At 42.1% G+C, this 14,462-nt stretch overlaps 1 protein-coding gene across 1 annotated transcript in view; it reads left to right on the top strand.

The window, feature by feature from the left end:
• Positions 1-14,462, top strand: part of ABCD2 (ATP binding cassette subfamily D member 2) — a 68,918-nt gene that overhangs the window by 16,910 nt on the left and 37,546 nt on the right. The window contains exons 5-6 of the mRNA XM_007056424.4: positions 3,715-3,809; positions 5,789-5,934. Coding sequence (XP_007056486.2) covers positions 3,715-3,809; positions 5,789-5,934 — 241 coding nt within the window. The remainder of the gene's footprint in view (positions 1-3,714; positions 3,810-5,788; positions 5,935-14,462) is intronic.

Here is a 14,462-nt window from a genome sequence, read left to right as displayed (position 1 = left end):
CTGAAAACCAAAATATGTTCAGTTTTCATATTTTCAACAAAAAGGCAATTTTCTGCTGAAAAATTTTCTGATCAGCTCCAACCCTCCTGCCTGCCTTTCCCCTTGCTCCTCCTACCCTCTACCTTCTGTCATTTCCCCTCTGTCTCCACCTAAGGTCTGTGTATGTGTCCTCTGTGACTGAATTCTTACTGTGCCCCATTAACCACCTTCTGTCTCTATCCCCCGCCCCCATCCATTTTCTTTCTCAGTCCCCTCACATGGCCTTTTGCCATTTACTCTTCCTGATTACCCACATTGAACACCTTCCATTTCCTGTTTCCCAGCTGCTGCTGACAAACCAAATCCCTTCCCCACCCCCACAGGAAAAAATGTAGCTATTCAGAGGTGAAGGAGTTAAACTGCTAAATATATGAAACATTTTTTTTCCTTCTCTTACAACATTATTGCCCTTCAGCACAGATTTCTCAACAGGGTCATAATAAACACCCTGAGGCGGCAAAAACATTAACTGTAAGCATTAACTGATTTCTTGACCTTGTAGGACACAACAATGTGTGATTACCAATAAAATAAACCACATTTTATAATAGACTCTGTTTTGTAATGTAGTAGAGAAAAGGGTTTTTTAGTCCATAAAGTAGTAAATTAATGTACTTGGCCCACAGGCCATTGTTCTTTAGCATGGCTACCTCGTTATGTTAAAGACTGACTGCAGCTTGGGTCTGAGAACCCTGCTGACGTTTCAATGTGGTATAGCATCCCATTCTTTTTCCTTCAGCCCATACCAAGACTTTGTAGCCTCTGCAACTGTAGTGGAAACACATTTTCGGAGGCTCTCCCATCAGAAGTTCCACTGGAATAACATTTTCTTCCTTTCTTTCAGCCTTCATAATTTCAGAAATTCCTGCATAGGAATTTATAACAGTGGAGGGGTATGTGTGTGTGTGTGGGTATCTGTGCACATGTGTGCACGCATGTAAGTGTGCATATTATTAAAAGAAAAATCCATATTTTAAACTGTCTTTTAAGGCAAGTTTTTTGCATTGCCCCACACCACTTATTTCCTCTTTAATCGTCAGTATAAACTTGTGCCACCAACTAATGTTCTATTAGCCTCTGTATTTACTACAGCCCATAACTGTACTGGCGTAGGCCAAGAAAGAATGACAACCTGTTAAACAGACAAGGTGGGTGAAGTAATATGTTTTACTGGACCAACTTGTACTGGTCAGAGAGACAAACTTTCGAGCCACACAGAGCTGCTCTTTAGCGGGTGTCTCTCACCAGTAGAAGTTGGTCCAATAAAAGTTATTACCTCACGCACCTTGTCTCTCTAATATCCTGGGACCGACATGGCTACAACTACCCTGCGTACAACCTTTTAAATACTTTAGTCAAATAACAATAATATATTACTTTACTATAGTCATTCCTTATCTTATCATTCAGAATTATAAAAAGGATCATCACTTTATTTTTGTAGCAGTACTATCAATTTATATGCCTCATTACCTTACAAAACAAAACAAACAACCTCCCACCCCCTTCCATTAAGAGAACCTTAAGGTCTCAAAGTCAAGCACTCAAATGTTAGGAAATCCCAGAATTAATGTTGCCTGGACAACTCTCACCACAATATCTGCATATTTTACAGCTGTTAATGAATTGATCTTCACAAGGTCGGTTTGAGGGTATTATTATCCCTGTATTCTAGCTGGGGAACTGAGACATGGAGAAATTAAGGACAAATATGTCATAGGTACCCAACTTGAGATGACTAGGTGTTTCAGATTATTTAGCATTTTTATAACACCTTATGTGTCCAAAATGCAGCTTTGACTTCTGTTGCAGTCATGAGCACTCCTGAAAATCTGGTCCCAGCTGTCTGAGGTCAGGCACCTAGAAAATAAGGAACGCACAGTTAGTGGCCAATGGTGATCATTTTAGTTCAAATGGCTTGTCCAGCATCATATGGCAGAGGCAAGGAGTAGAATCTAGTTCTCCAGGATAGCATTTTAATTCTCTAACCGTAAGACTATATATTCTCTTCTGATGGTCTCCTGCCTCCTTCACTACACATTTTCCAACTTCTCTGACAAATGAGGCAGGCAACAGATGGAATATTCAGAGAATGTAGCTGCCAAACTCTCACACCCCTTTATGTTCAGATTTTTTTCAGAGGCTTATAACTTGGCCAAATTTGGATGAATTTTCATGGAGATGGCATAAGGCACATCCCTGACATCGGGGTGACCTGTCTGCCAAATTTCAAGTCCCTGCTCCAGAGCTTGGAAGCAACAGAGCTTCTCAGCTAAGTGGTTGTAAGAACTATTTTAAGATGAGAAGAACAATCCTAATCTCATTCCCAGAAATCACCAAAATATTTTAGCTGAAACTTTGCAAAATTCAGCCTGAGGAAAATGCCCAACATGGAAAATTTCAGCCCAAATAGTTACAGATTGGTAAAGTTATAAGCAACTGAAAACAGGGCCTTATAATGGAAAGCGTAAGGCAACCTTAATTATAGGCACTGCTACCAGATTTACCTGTAACAATCCTGTATTTAATTGTTTCTTTATTTGGATTAGTTTAAGATTTAACAAAATACGTAGGGCTGTCAATTAATCACAGTTAATTCATGCGATTAACTCAAAAAAATAAATCGCGATTAATCACAGTTTTAATTGCACTGTTAAACAATAGAATACCAATTGAAATTTATTAAATATTTTTGGATGTTTTTCTACATTTTCAAATATATTGATTTCAATTACAACACAGAATACAAAGTGTATGGTGCTCACTTTATATTATTATTTTTATTACAAATAGTTTAAAAACAATACAATGTAAAACTTTAGAGCCTACAAGTCCACGCAGTCCTACTTCTTGTTCAGCTAGTCACTAAAAGAAACAAATTTGTTTACATTTACTGGAGATAATGCTGCCCACTTTTTATTTACAATGTCACCTGAAAGTGAGAACAGGAGTTCACATGGCACTTTTGTAGCTAGGGTTGCAAGATATTTACGTGCCAGATATGCTAAACATTCGCATGCCCCTTCATGCTTCTGCCACCATTCCAGAGGACATGCTTCCATGCTGATGAAGCTCGTTAGAAAAATAATGTATTAATTTAATTTGTGACTGAACTCCTTGGGGGACATTTGTATGCCCCCTGCTCTGTTTTACCCACATTCTGCCATATAATTCATGGTATAGCAGTCTCGTATGATGACCCAGCACATGTTGTTCATTTTAAGAACACTTTCACTGCAGATTTGACAAAATGCAAAGAAGGTACGAATGTGAGATTTCTAAAGACAGCTACAGCACTCGACTCAAAGTTTAAGAATCTGAAGTGTGTTCCAAAACTGAGAGGGATTAGGTGTGGAACATGCTTTCAGAAGCCTGAAAAGAGCAACAGTCTGATGCGGAAACTACAGAACCCGAACCACCAAAAAAGAAAATTAACCTTCGCTGGTGGCATCTGACACAGATGATGAAAATGAACGAGCGTCGGACCGCACTGCTTTGGATCGTTATCAAGCAGAACCCATCATTAGCATGGATGCATGTCCTCTGGAATGGTGATCGAAGCATGAAGGGACATATAAACTCCAGAAATTCGTGTCTCTCAGCCCTGTTCTTGGACTACTAGATCTCACTGCCCCCCTGAATGTTTCACTAACTTTTTTTTTTTTTAACTTGTAGGAAAAGTTATTGATGTTGATCATGGAATTGTTTGTGAAAATGTTCCAATTATTACCCCAAATGGAGATGTGGTGGTTTCCAGACTAAACTTCAAAGTAAGATGATATGCAAGAATCTTCTGATTGTTGCCATCACATTAACACAAAACAACACAGAGTTCATGTACCCTATGTTAAATACTTGGAGAAGAGGGGAAGTCAAGAAAGGTAGGCATAGCGGCTCACTAGAGGCAGATATGTACAGGTTTCAGAGTAGCAGCCGTGTTAGTCTGTGTTCGCAAAAAGAAAAGGAGTACTTGTGGCACCTTAGAGACTAACCAATTTATCTGAGCATAAGCTTTCGTGAGCTACAGCTCACTTCATCGGATGCATCAGATATGTACAGTGTATCCTGCTCAAATTAAATGGAGAGAGAGGAGAAGGAATGGTTTGACTTGTGTCATTGTCAGATTAAAAACTACAGCTGCATTTTCAAAATTGCTTAAGGGAGTTCTGCATCCAACTCCCATTGAATTTCTAGGGGACTGAGGTGCTTATCACCTTTGGGATGCTTTAAAAATCATCCAAGTCCACAACATTAGAGCAAACAGTGAGTCTGTGGAACTTCACTTGACCACTCCAAGGAGCAATAGTAACTAACAGCTGACAGTATAATCTGCAGGTCCAATCCTACAATCTTTGCTCAGTAAAAACACACATTGTTTTCAGTGATTTATTGCAAATAGCAATTGATTCCTATTGGCATCACACTGTTAATGCATTTCATTTTTTGAATGACTCCAAAATATGTCACAATACTGACTGTCAGTGCAATAATTATATAGAAATAGGTGAAAGCATTGGAAAGTTGCATGAGAACTTCCACTACCTCATTTATGCATCTAATTGCTTATGTTACCTCTGTATTTGTATACTGGGTGTGTGCGAGAGACAGAGAGAGAGAGAGCATCTTTAAGGAAATAGTCAGCACCTGGCAGAATAGGGCCTTTAATTTGGCAAAACTCCCAGCTACTTTAAATGTATTTCGTTTAACGCTATAAAATGATGGATTGACATTCAGGCAGAGATACCTGTATGTTTGTACACTTTACCTAGTAGATTTATAGAGAGAATTCACAAACAGTGCTAATGTGTGGGTGGGTGGGGGGAAGTATAGGGGTGTATTGGGTGAATAAACAAAGAGGTGTGTGTGTGTATAAATAAAGAAATGCATAAAAATGACACTATATAAGCAAAAATGGAATTTTGAGGTTTATTTTCCAAGTCATTGGGCTTTGCTCATGCAGCTTCAATTCATTCACTTAAGGTCATGCCACACATCCCTATTCACTGCTTTGCAAGTTCACCCCTTTGCAATTAATTCCCCTGTATAAAAAATACCATACGCTGTTTAATGAGACTGTGATGGTGTTTAGTGTAGTTATAGGAATGTTAACGCTTGTAAGGTACTGAGTGTCCTTAACTCCTTACAGTTCCCTCAAATTGAAGTCAGTGCATTCAAGTACTTGAGGGGAATATTTGACTCTAAATATGATTTGTAGATGCAGTACAATGAATATTGAAATCAAGATTCATCATAGATAGTGACATATGGTATTTGGGCATGTTTTTCCCAACTCTCTGTGACTAGGGTCTAATTTTGCTACATGTTCAAATGAATGCAGTTAGATTTTATCCAAGACACAAAGTGCCCAAATATTAAAAAAGGTTTCAGTGCTAATGACTCATGCCCCTCCACAAAATAGCCTTTTGTAAGTAATAGCATAGCCATCTGGATTGTTTCCTAAATTAGAAAAAACACATCTAAATTGCATCTTTGGAGCTAGTAAATATGATTTCTTCTGGTTCCTTTGCTTTTGCTCTTTGACTCCACATATTCTGTGCAAATGCAGTTTTTCAAACAGAGACTGAATAAGAGTTGTAGCCAGTTTCACAATTTGTACTTCCTTAAACTAAATGCTTAGGTGGTTTCATTGTGGGGTGTGCTAGATTGTGTCATTATACACCATGACTTCATGGTGAAAAGTGATATATTTTGAAAGGTGGTTGTTTTATCGTTTTCATGACTATTTTAGGTACAGGAAGGAATGCATCTTTTAATCACTGGTCCCAATGGTTGTGGAAAGAGTTCTCTTTTCCGAATTTTAAGTGGTCTGTGGCCAGTCTATGATGGTGTTCTCTACAAACCACCTCCCCAGCACATGTTCTATATCCCACAAAGGTACGTGCTTTGCCTACATTGGAAATACTTTTTCCCCAGTTTTGTGAGATTTGGTCCATTTTCTAAACCCCTGGCATCTAAAGTTGGGTTAGAAGATGGTAACCCTCACCTCTTATTACTGGAAAGTGCAGAAGAATTGCTGCCACATTCAGTTGCAGGGGGAGAGCTCCCATTGCCAGTCACCAAAGAGTGCTGGATGACTGAAGAACACTGGGGGACAGTTTAGGCTTTGGGACATAGTTTCCTTTTCTGTCAAGCAAAACTTGAAATAGGCCAAATAGAGCTTGTTTTTAAAATACATTTGAAATAAAGTATCACATGTGGGGAACATTATTTTTCCCCAAATTTGAATTACAATTTAAAAAACCTAAATTTTTCAATACTAAACCAAAACCAAATCCAGCATTACTTTTACATTATCGCTTTTAAATCTGTGTTCATTTTGCCAAGGAAAGTATGGTGTTTTGAATGTTTCCTTTGTAATCTACAGGCCTCCCAGAAAACAATACAATCCAGTACATTCCAATATTTCTCTTTAGAGTTCTAACTTGGATGTTTTTGCAAAAGCTAAATCAAGCACTGAAAATCTTTGCTTGCCTTTTGTAGTTCACCCTCTATAATTGGGTAAAAGTAAATGTTCACAATGTGTTTCTGCTTAAAAAATACCAGTGATAAAGCAGGGTGGAAGCTGTTAAGTGACGGATAGATTTTTCTCTGCAACTAAACAGAGCCTTCAAAACAACATAAAAAGCATGCGTGCAAATAACGCAAAGGAGTATTTTGTAACTAGATAGTGTCATTAAAGCTCAGTACTGAGTAGAAGGCAGTGAGGAGTTGAACAATACCAAGAGGAACTTCTCAGAACTTCTGGGGAACGGTTACATCACTAGAGAGTGTACCATTGATTTCTAACCTGGAAAGAAAGGTTTAAATGATGAGCAGTATAAAGAATGTAAGCCAGGCACTTCTGGTTCTTGTTGTTATGAGAAAGGGTAACAGAAGACGTTCAGTGAAACTGAAAGGCAGCAAATTTAAAAATGATAATAGGCTACTTTTTACATGACAGTATTAACCTGTGGGACTCCCTGCCACATGATATTATTAAGGACCAAGAGTTTAGCAGGATTAAAAAAAAATGGATAATGAGCACCCACCATTACATTAGTAAGGATTAAAAAAAGCAAAAAAAAAAAAAAAAAAAAGACGTTTGGAAGGGATATAAACTGTCATGCTTCAGGGCATGTTACTCAATCTGTTACAGATGTGGCTAGGAAGAACTTTTCTTATGGGGAGTTTATTTTATAATTGCTCGCTTCAGGGGTTTCTTGCACCTTTACCCAGTGCATCTGGTTCTTGCCACTGTGGGAAACACAGCATTAGACTAGATAAGCCATTACTCTGAATAAGCATGGCAAGTCTAATGTTCTATTTAAGATTTTAAAAGCCAACTCAAGAATCAGCTTATTTAACAGAAATAGCAAAGGATAATTATCCTCCAGTGTGAATACAGTTCTGTCAGGAGCCAGGCAGAGCTGCAATAAGAAAATAGGCCATTTTGGAAAAGAAGCACCCATTGTCCAAGGCTGCTAGTAGTCTTCCTGCTTGGTAATAAAGGTCCTGTGATCACAATCCTCCAGCTCCCCTTGAACCAGAGATCTGAAGCAATGACGGAAATGGCACTTGGAACTGTAGGGGACTTTTTTAGGCAAGGGGAAAACAAATTTTAAAGAAAAAGCCACCCTCCCCATTTCCTTCCTGGCTCCACCTGAAACATTTAGAAGAGTCAGGAAGGGTTACATCTTAAACTTCCCTCTGACTGTGCTAGAGATTTAGACACTAGTGAGGCTGAAACTCCGCTTGGAGGAGCCACTTCTGTGTTCAGTGTCTCTTTTTCTGTCTTTGGAGAAGGCTTCCCACAAACTGCTCTGCAAGTGATCCTTAGCTGTGACCTGACGGGATCACCTCTAAAGGGGAGAGAGTAATTCACGCTCCTTAGCCACTGAATTCTTGCCCTCCTTGCTGAGATAGCAAACAGAGGTACCAGTTGTGGTTATGGTTTTGTGATGTGCATAGATGTCCTCTTGGAAGTAAGTTGAAGCCATCAGTTCATTTCAGATAAGCCACTAAGTAGCCATCAGATACTATCACTTTCAGTCACTACTTGCATAGCACTTGATTGTAACTGTGACACGGAGGTGAAAGGTGAACATTTGTATGTTCCTTGCTTTTAAAGAGGTCTCTTTTTTTTTAGCGTTAATGCCTTTGCCCCTGCACTGTTCACAACATCTCTCACTACTTGCAAAGTAAAAGATTTCTTTGCTAGGAGCTTTTTGAACTCTACCATATAAACAAGCTTTTGCTAGAATTAGAATATGATAGGTGCTAGAAAGGGGCTTATATGTCTCATCATCATCTTACTACTAGCCCTTCTCGCCCTTTCTCATTTATAATCCCCAAGCAGCATATCAAAAATCTCTGCTTTTGAGATATGCTTGCATAAATATTTTATGATGGTTAAGTCTAAGCAAGAAATGTAATGTAATATAGAAAGATACTGCATAGTCTAATGTACTTCACAAGGCATGTTGGCATTAAGGCATAAAGCATGGTGTTTTAACGTGCTGGCTACTCTATAATTATCTTTTTCTATATAGTTACAAATAAATGAACTGATGAAAGAGCCTGGTCACAAAACATAACAAAACTCTATAACAAACTGAGTTCAGTAAAAACAAGGGCAACAGAGTCCATGACTGTTGCAAAATAAGACTGTTCCTTCAGCGTACGAGTAGTTGTAGGACAAATGGGGGTGTAGCCGGGTGGTCACCTGCTCTGGTCTTAAAGGGCTTGAAATCAGCCCTGGGAGAGGGCTGTGGCTGGGAGCAAGCAGTCCCATGCCCCAATCAGGGCTCAGCTCGCCCTTATAAGAGGGCAGTGGGCCAGGAGCACACAGAGTCTCCTCTAGCTGTGGAGGGAGATGGGCCTGGCTGCTGAGGAGCGTACCAGAGTACCTGAGGTGGAGCAGGGCTGGGGGAAGGCCAAGGGAACTGGGGAGCTCCAGCCTGGAAACCCCCCAGGCTACAGGCCTAGGGTAAGGCCGGATAGGTACTGGGGCTGCAGGGGGCAGCCCAAAGGTAGGCAGAAGCAGCAGGTCCAGGCTCCCCCTTGCCTGTGACAATAAGCTTATACACTGCAGTCCGCCCCAGTGTGTGGGGACTCAATGGTGACTGGCAGTAGCCAAAGACTGAGGTGAGGTGGGGATAGTGGGTGGGGGTTTCCCAGGGAGGGGAGACCCAGAGACTGGGGAGGTACTGCCAGGGGGCAGCATGCTGAGTAAAAGGGGCACAGGGGTCCGGGAGGGACACAGGGGCCAGCAACAAGCAGGACACCGGCCTGCAGAGGGTGCTCCGGAGGCTGGAAGAGCTAATTCCCTGAGAGACCAGCAGGAGGCACCGCAGGGGTGAGTCTCACACCATGACAGGGGGCCTTTGGGCACTGTTGCCTATTCTTCCATCTTCAAAAATCATGAGAGCCAGGACCAGGTTGACTGTAGTATGTTGCTTATGAAAAATAGACTACTCGTTGCATACACACTACAAAATAGATTCTCAAGCTTAACACACAAGTAGCTCAAATGATAGTCTATATATAATAATAAGGTTAAGCATTCAAAATTTAGGATATGCCCAATTAAGGCTGCCCTTAGTATTCTTATGGGAGTGTGCTGGGGTGTCTCTTGCCCCAGAAGGAGGGAATTTTCACATCAATGAGACTATTGTCTTTCCTGGCTACCAGGTCCATTTCAGAGCTCTCAGTTGATGAAGTTCCATCTTAGTTCAGGTGGCCCCATTAAGGTCTTCTACTTCAGAATGGGATGAAAGTGAGAGATGGAGTTTAGGACCCTTCTAAAGTCTGAATAGAAAGCTTCTCTGTCTTATTGGTTGAAGGATTTAAAGTCCTCTTTTTGAGGAAAGGGAAAGTCCAGCTCTCTGGGATATTAATTCCTTAAAACTGAGAAGCTTTGGCCCTCAGCCAACAAGTAGCTTGTATTTGTAAAAAGGACTGTGGGATTAAAACTTTTGAAGGTTGTTGGGTAAAAATTCCCCCTCTCCTCTCCATCAAGTTATTTTACCACATTTATGGTCAAATCTTTTCAAGATCTCAGAGCAGCGTCCATATGAACCTGACAGGATTTACTTTACTCTTCTGAGAGCCCTGGAATGAACATGGCCAGTAGAATGGTGTTACTTCCTAGGTGGGATGCTAGCCAAGTATTCAGGGGACTCTGACTATAGCTAAGGGTGGAATAATTTAATAGTCTTTGCTGGGTTTGAAGGCTGTTGAACCTTCCTTTTTTGTAGTGTGTATTTGTATTCCTACATGAATTGTATATTGTGTTTTAAATATTTAGCTTGTTCCTGACTATAAGAGGCAGAGAATAACCCTGGCAGATTCTAAATTGTGCTAGAACTGTGCAATTGAAGCAAATCACTACTTGTCTTGGGAAATCTAGCCTGAGGGAACCAGTTGACTTATTAGCCTGTTACAATTTGCTGCATGGTCAGAGTGACCTTTTTATTTGTTTGTTTAAATAATTCAAAAATTGCAGACTTGGTAACACACTGTCCACCTGCCTGATTTCCTGAAGAGGATCTGTTGGAGAGGGGATGTCAGGTTTTCCATAAAACTCCTTTAAGTCAGACACATGACTACGTATCAATCTTAGATGATTTAAGGAGGCTGTAGGCCACTAAAGAGGGTCTGCATGACTATGGTTCGCTTATTTAGATCACCATTTTCATTTGCTCACATAAGAAAAATGCATTGCATAGCAGAATGCCCTCAAGCAGCTGTATGTTGGTGGTGCAGTGAGTTCAGTGGATGAAACATGGGGTGGCTTATCAGATTACAGCTCTCCCATAAATTACAATATGTTAAAGAAGCGCAAGAGTATACTTGGAATCTCTTTTATATCTCCATTTCAATATGGGCTTGTAATAAGCCTCTCAGTGGGCAGGTCTTGCAGTCCCAGTCTTCTTTTAACCAGGGATGCAGTGAGTTGGGCAGTGGTAGGGGAGCCTTGGTCCGTCCATTCCACCAGATTCTGACCCAGGGCCCTAGGAGGGTCAACAGTGTCTGGCCCCCAAAAGTGCTCTCCAACTTACCCTCCCTGGGTTACTTCCTACCATCTGCTGTTCTCCCCCAGCTTCCAGTCCAATATAAGGTGAACAGAAAAAGTAGAAGCCACCAAACCATCAGCCCCAACCAGGCTCAACATACAGTCCCTCAGGGACGCTTCTCTGACACCTTTGTCAGGAGCCTTCAGGGCAGGTCTCTCCTCTCCCCAACCTCCTACTTCTGAGCTGGGTTGGTACCTTTTCAACCCCTTTTCCAGTTGGAACAGGCTCTGAGGGCTGGAGGGTTGGGGGCTACCTGGGCCCAGTACTATCCTTGAACACCTTCCAGCCCGAAGTAGGGTTTGCATATCCCATCACAGGGTCCTATTGAGCCCTCAATAAATGGGCACAATTCCTGTTGAAACCAATGGGAGCCACACTTGCTTGCTTAGGGCTGAATGTGGTTCTCTGTCAGCTTTTTTTTTTTTTTGGCACAGACCAATATAGTCAGTGCTCTCACAGGTGAGACCATCAGCTGTGCATCAGACTGTTGAGTAAGAAATAAAAAAAGAATCTCTGCTGATATTAGGCAGGCAAAAGATGAACCACCACAAAAACACCAAAGTAAAGAGGGGCTGAATGGAATGATTACTGTTTCATCGCTAAAACAACAAGGAGTCCTTGTGGCACCTTAGAGACTAACAAATTTATACCTGCTACTGTATTTTCCACTGCATGCATCTGATGAAGTGGGTTCTAGCCCACAAAAGCTTATGCCCAAATAAATTTGTTAGTCTCTAAGGTGCGACAAGGACTCCTTGTTGTTTTTGTTGATAGACTAAGACGGCTACCACTCTGAAACCTGTTTCATCGCTGATTTTGTATGTAATGTCCAGTCCCAAAAATGCATGGTCAGCTGGCTTGGTTGAATTCAAAGCTGAACACATAAGTACACATTATAAAAAGGTCAATTTATCTCCTTTTATATTACCAAGTTTCTGCTGCTGTGGAAACACTTCTCAGTAGCTTTACTTAGTGATTTCTAGATTTTAAAACAGTGCATCACCTGAGACTCCCTGGTTTCTATCTCCTAGATTGCTTAATATTAATTAGGCTGTTGTCAACATCTCTCTTTTCCAAGTTCTCTGTCTACCAAATCACTATGAGATTTCCATTAATTTTTTTCCAAATACAGCGCTAAATCTTGCAGCGCTTAGTCCTTAATCGAGCAAAAATTCTCACTAATGCTAATCAGACAGTCTTCACCCGCATGGGCCCATAGAGAGAGCAGTTCAAGTGCTCCATGAAGCACAGGGTCTGCAACAGTCCTCGTGCTTCAGTAGGTGTATAATGGGGAAGGGAAGGGAAGGAAAGGCTCCTTTCACTTCCTCTTTTTCCTCTGCTAAGGCCAGGGTCACTCTAAGCCTAACTGTGTCTTGTTTTCAAGGGTGTATCAAAGTTAGTCTATTTATTCCTTTTACATTCCCTTTTCATTGAATGTCAATGGTCAAGAGGGTAGTGAAGCAAAAGATGAATGCATTTAACATTTAAGGGAACATGGAAAATCTTGTTTAAAAAAATCCAGAAAGACTTTTAAAAACTAAAAAAACAAAAAAGCTTGCACAGGACAACATGAGAATTAACTCTACATATATGAAAATGGAACTCGTCCTTGACTTGAAAGAATTAAGGAAACAATCTCACTCCTTCCATACTAAAACAGCATTGGGTGTGTGTATACAACATGCGGCAGCAAGCCTCCCAGCCTAGGTTGACAGACTTGGGTGTGCAGGGCTTGTGGTAGCTTTTTAAATATAGCTGTGTAGCCAGCTCTTTGAAGTTGCGACTCAGGCTGGGGATTGGGCTCTGAAGCCCACCCCCATCCCTAGGCTTCAGAGCCTGAGCTCCAGCCCAAGCCACAACATCTACACAGCTACTTTTAGTATGGGAGCACAAGCCCCATGAGCCTGAGGCTGTTGTCCCAGGCTGGGAGGCTCACTGGCGCAGGCTGTGTAAGCATACCAATTGTGCCGCAGGGTAACCTGACTTGCCCAGTCTGCCCTCCCCCAGTTCTCTCCTGGTCTTGGGAGAATATTCTGGCTCTGGCTCTTTGTTGAACTAATGAACTCTAGAATTCCATTCCTATTTTGATGAACCTAGTGCTCACTCTTCTTCTCCTCACTTTCTATCCAAAACCTCCAAACAATTTCCAAACCTCTTCAGCTGTAAAGAAACACAGCTTCCTTCAGACCATCTTGTTTCTGACTTCTTTCTCTCTCACCCAGACCGACATCCCAGTGGGTTACCTTGACAATGCCACAGGGTCATTCATTAGAACATTTCCGGCCTGTAGATTTTCATGTCAGCATAAATGTTCTTAGGGTTACTGATGTTCATTATTCACCATACTCTGCTTCTAGTAACAGGATCTCATTGTTTTTGGGCAATTTATCATTCAGTCCATGTTGATCAGTCAGACCTTCTATTCCAGTTTTTCACAATCTTCCTAGTTCAGCACATTCCTAAAACATCCAGCATTAGCTCCTTTAGCTTTCTTACAGATTGTAGCGAGGCAGAGCGGCATCCCTCTGAGCTAGAGTGAGGGACCACTATGCTCCCCCTAGTGGGTGGAGCTAAATCTGCCCCACCCCCTCACCAGAACTTCCAGGGTGGGACAGGAAGTATAAAAGGAGTTCTCTAGAGCTCAGTTGGGGCTGGAACACCAGAGGGAGTAGACTGCTCTTCCAGGGAGCTGGGATCTCAACCGGATCCTGGACTAGGCCCTGAGTGGAGCTGTGCCCTGCAGTCTGAGGAGACAGATGAGTACCCCGTGGAGCTGCCAGGACTGCCATCAGATGAATGCCCCGAAGAGCTGTGGGAACTGCGGCTGGCAGAGTACCCTGATAAAACAGAGGACCTTTGGACTACAGAGCCCTACACCCAGACTGCGGTAGGAAGTAGCCCAGGGGAACCAGAGTCTGGTCCAATTCAGCTGCCGGAGTGTGAGTTAGTGTGTTGCAGTTGAACTCCCTGCTGATGCCAGTGGTGGAAAACTCCACCACTGTTAGCCCCCTGGGCTGAGACCCGGTGGAGTCTGGTGGGTCTGGGTTCCCCCCTACCCCTACTCCCCACCCCTGGGGTGGTAGCCTCCTCACCTTTAGGCCCAGAGGCCTGAGTTTGTTGGCCTGCTAGATAAGGACATTTGGTGCCCCATCCTGCCTAAGGCCTGGGCTTATAGATTCCTTTGCTGCTGTGCCCTGACTGCAGGCCAGAGCCCTAGGCAGTTTGTGCTCTGCCCTGCCATGAGGGCCAGAGCTTCCCTTGTAGACTGTTGCTTACTGTCAGCCCCAGCCAGAAGGTGCTGGGCTATACACTGTGGCTCTGCCCCATCTAGGGTTGCCAGGTGTCTGG

Source organism: Chelonia mydas, chromosome 1 (genome assembly GCF_015237465.2).
Source record: "Chelonia mydas isolate rCheMyd1 chromosome 1, rCheMyd1.pri.v2, whole genome shotgun sequence".
In the NCBI taxonomy this organism is placed as follows: domain Eukaryota; kingdom Metazoa; phylum Chordata; order Testudines; family Cheloniidae; genus Chelonia; species Chelonia mydas.
This window is presented reverse-complemented; position numbering and strand designations above follow the sequence as displayed.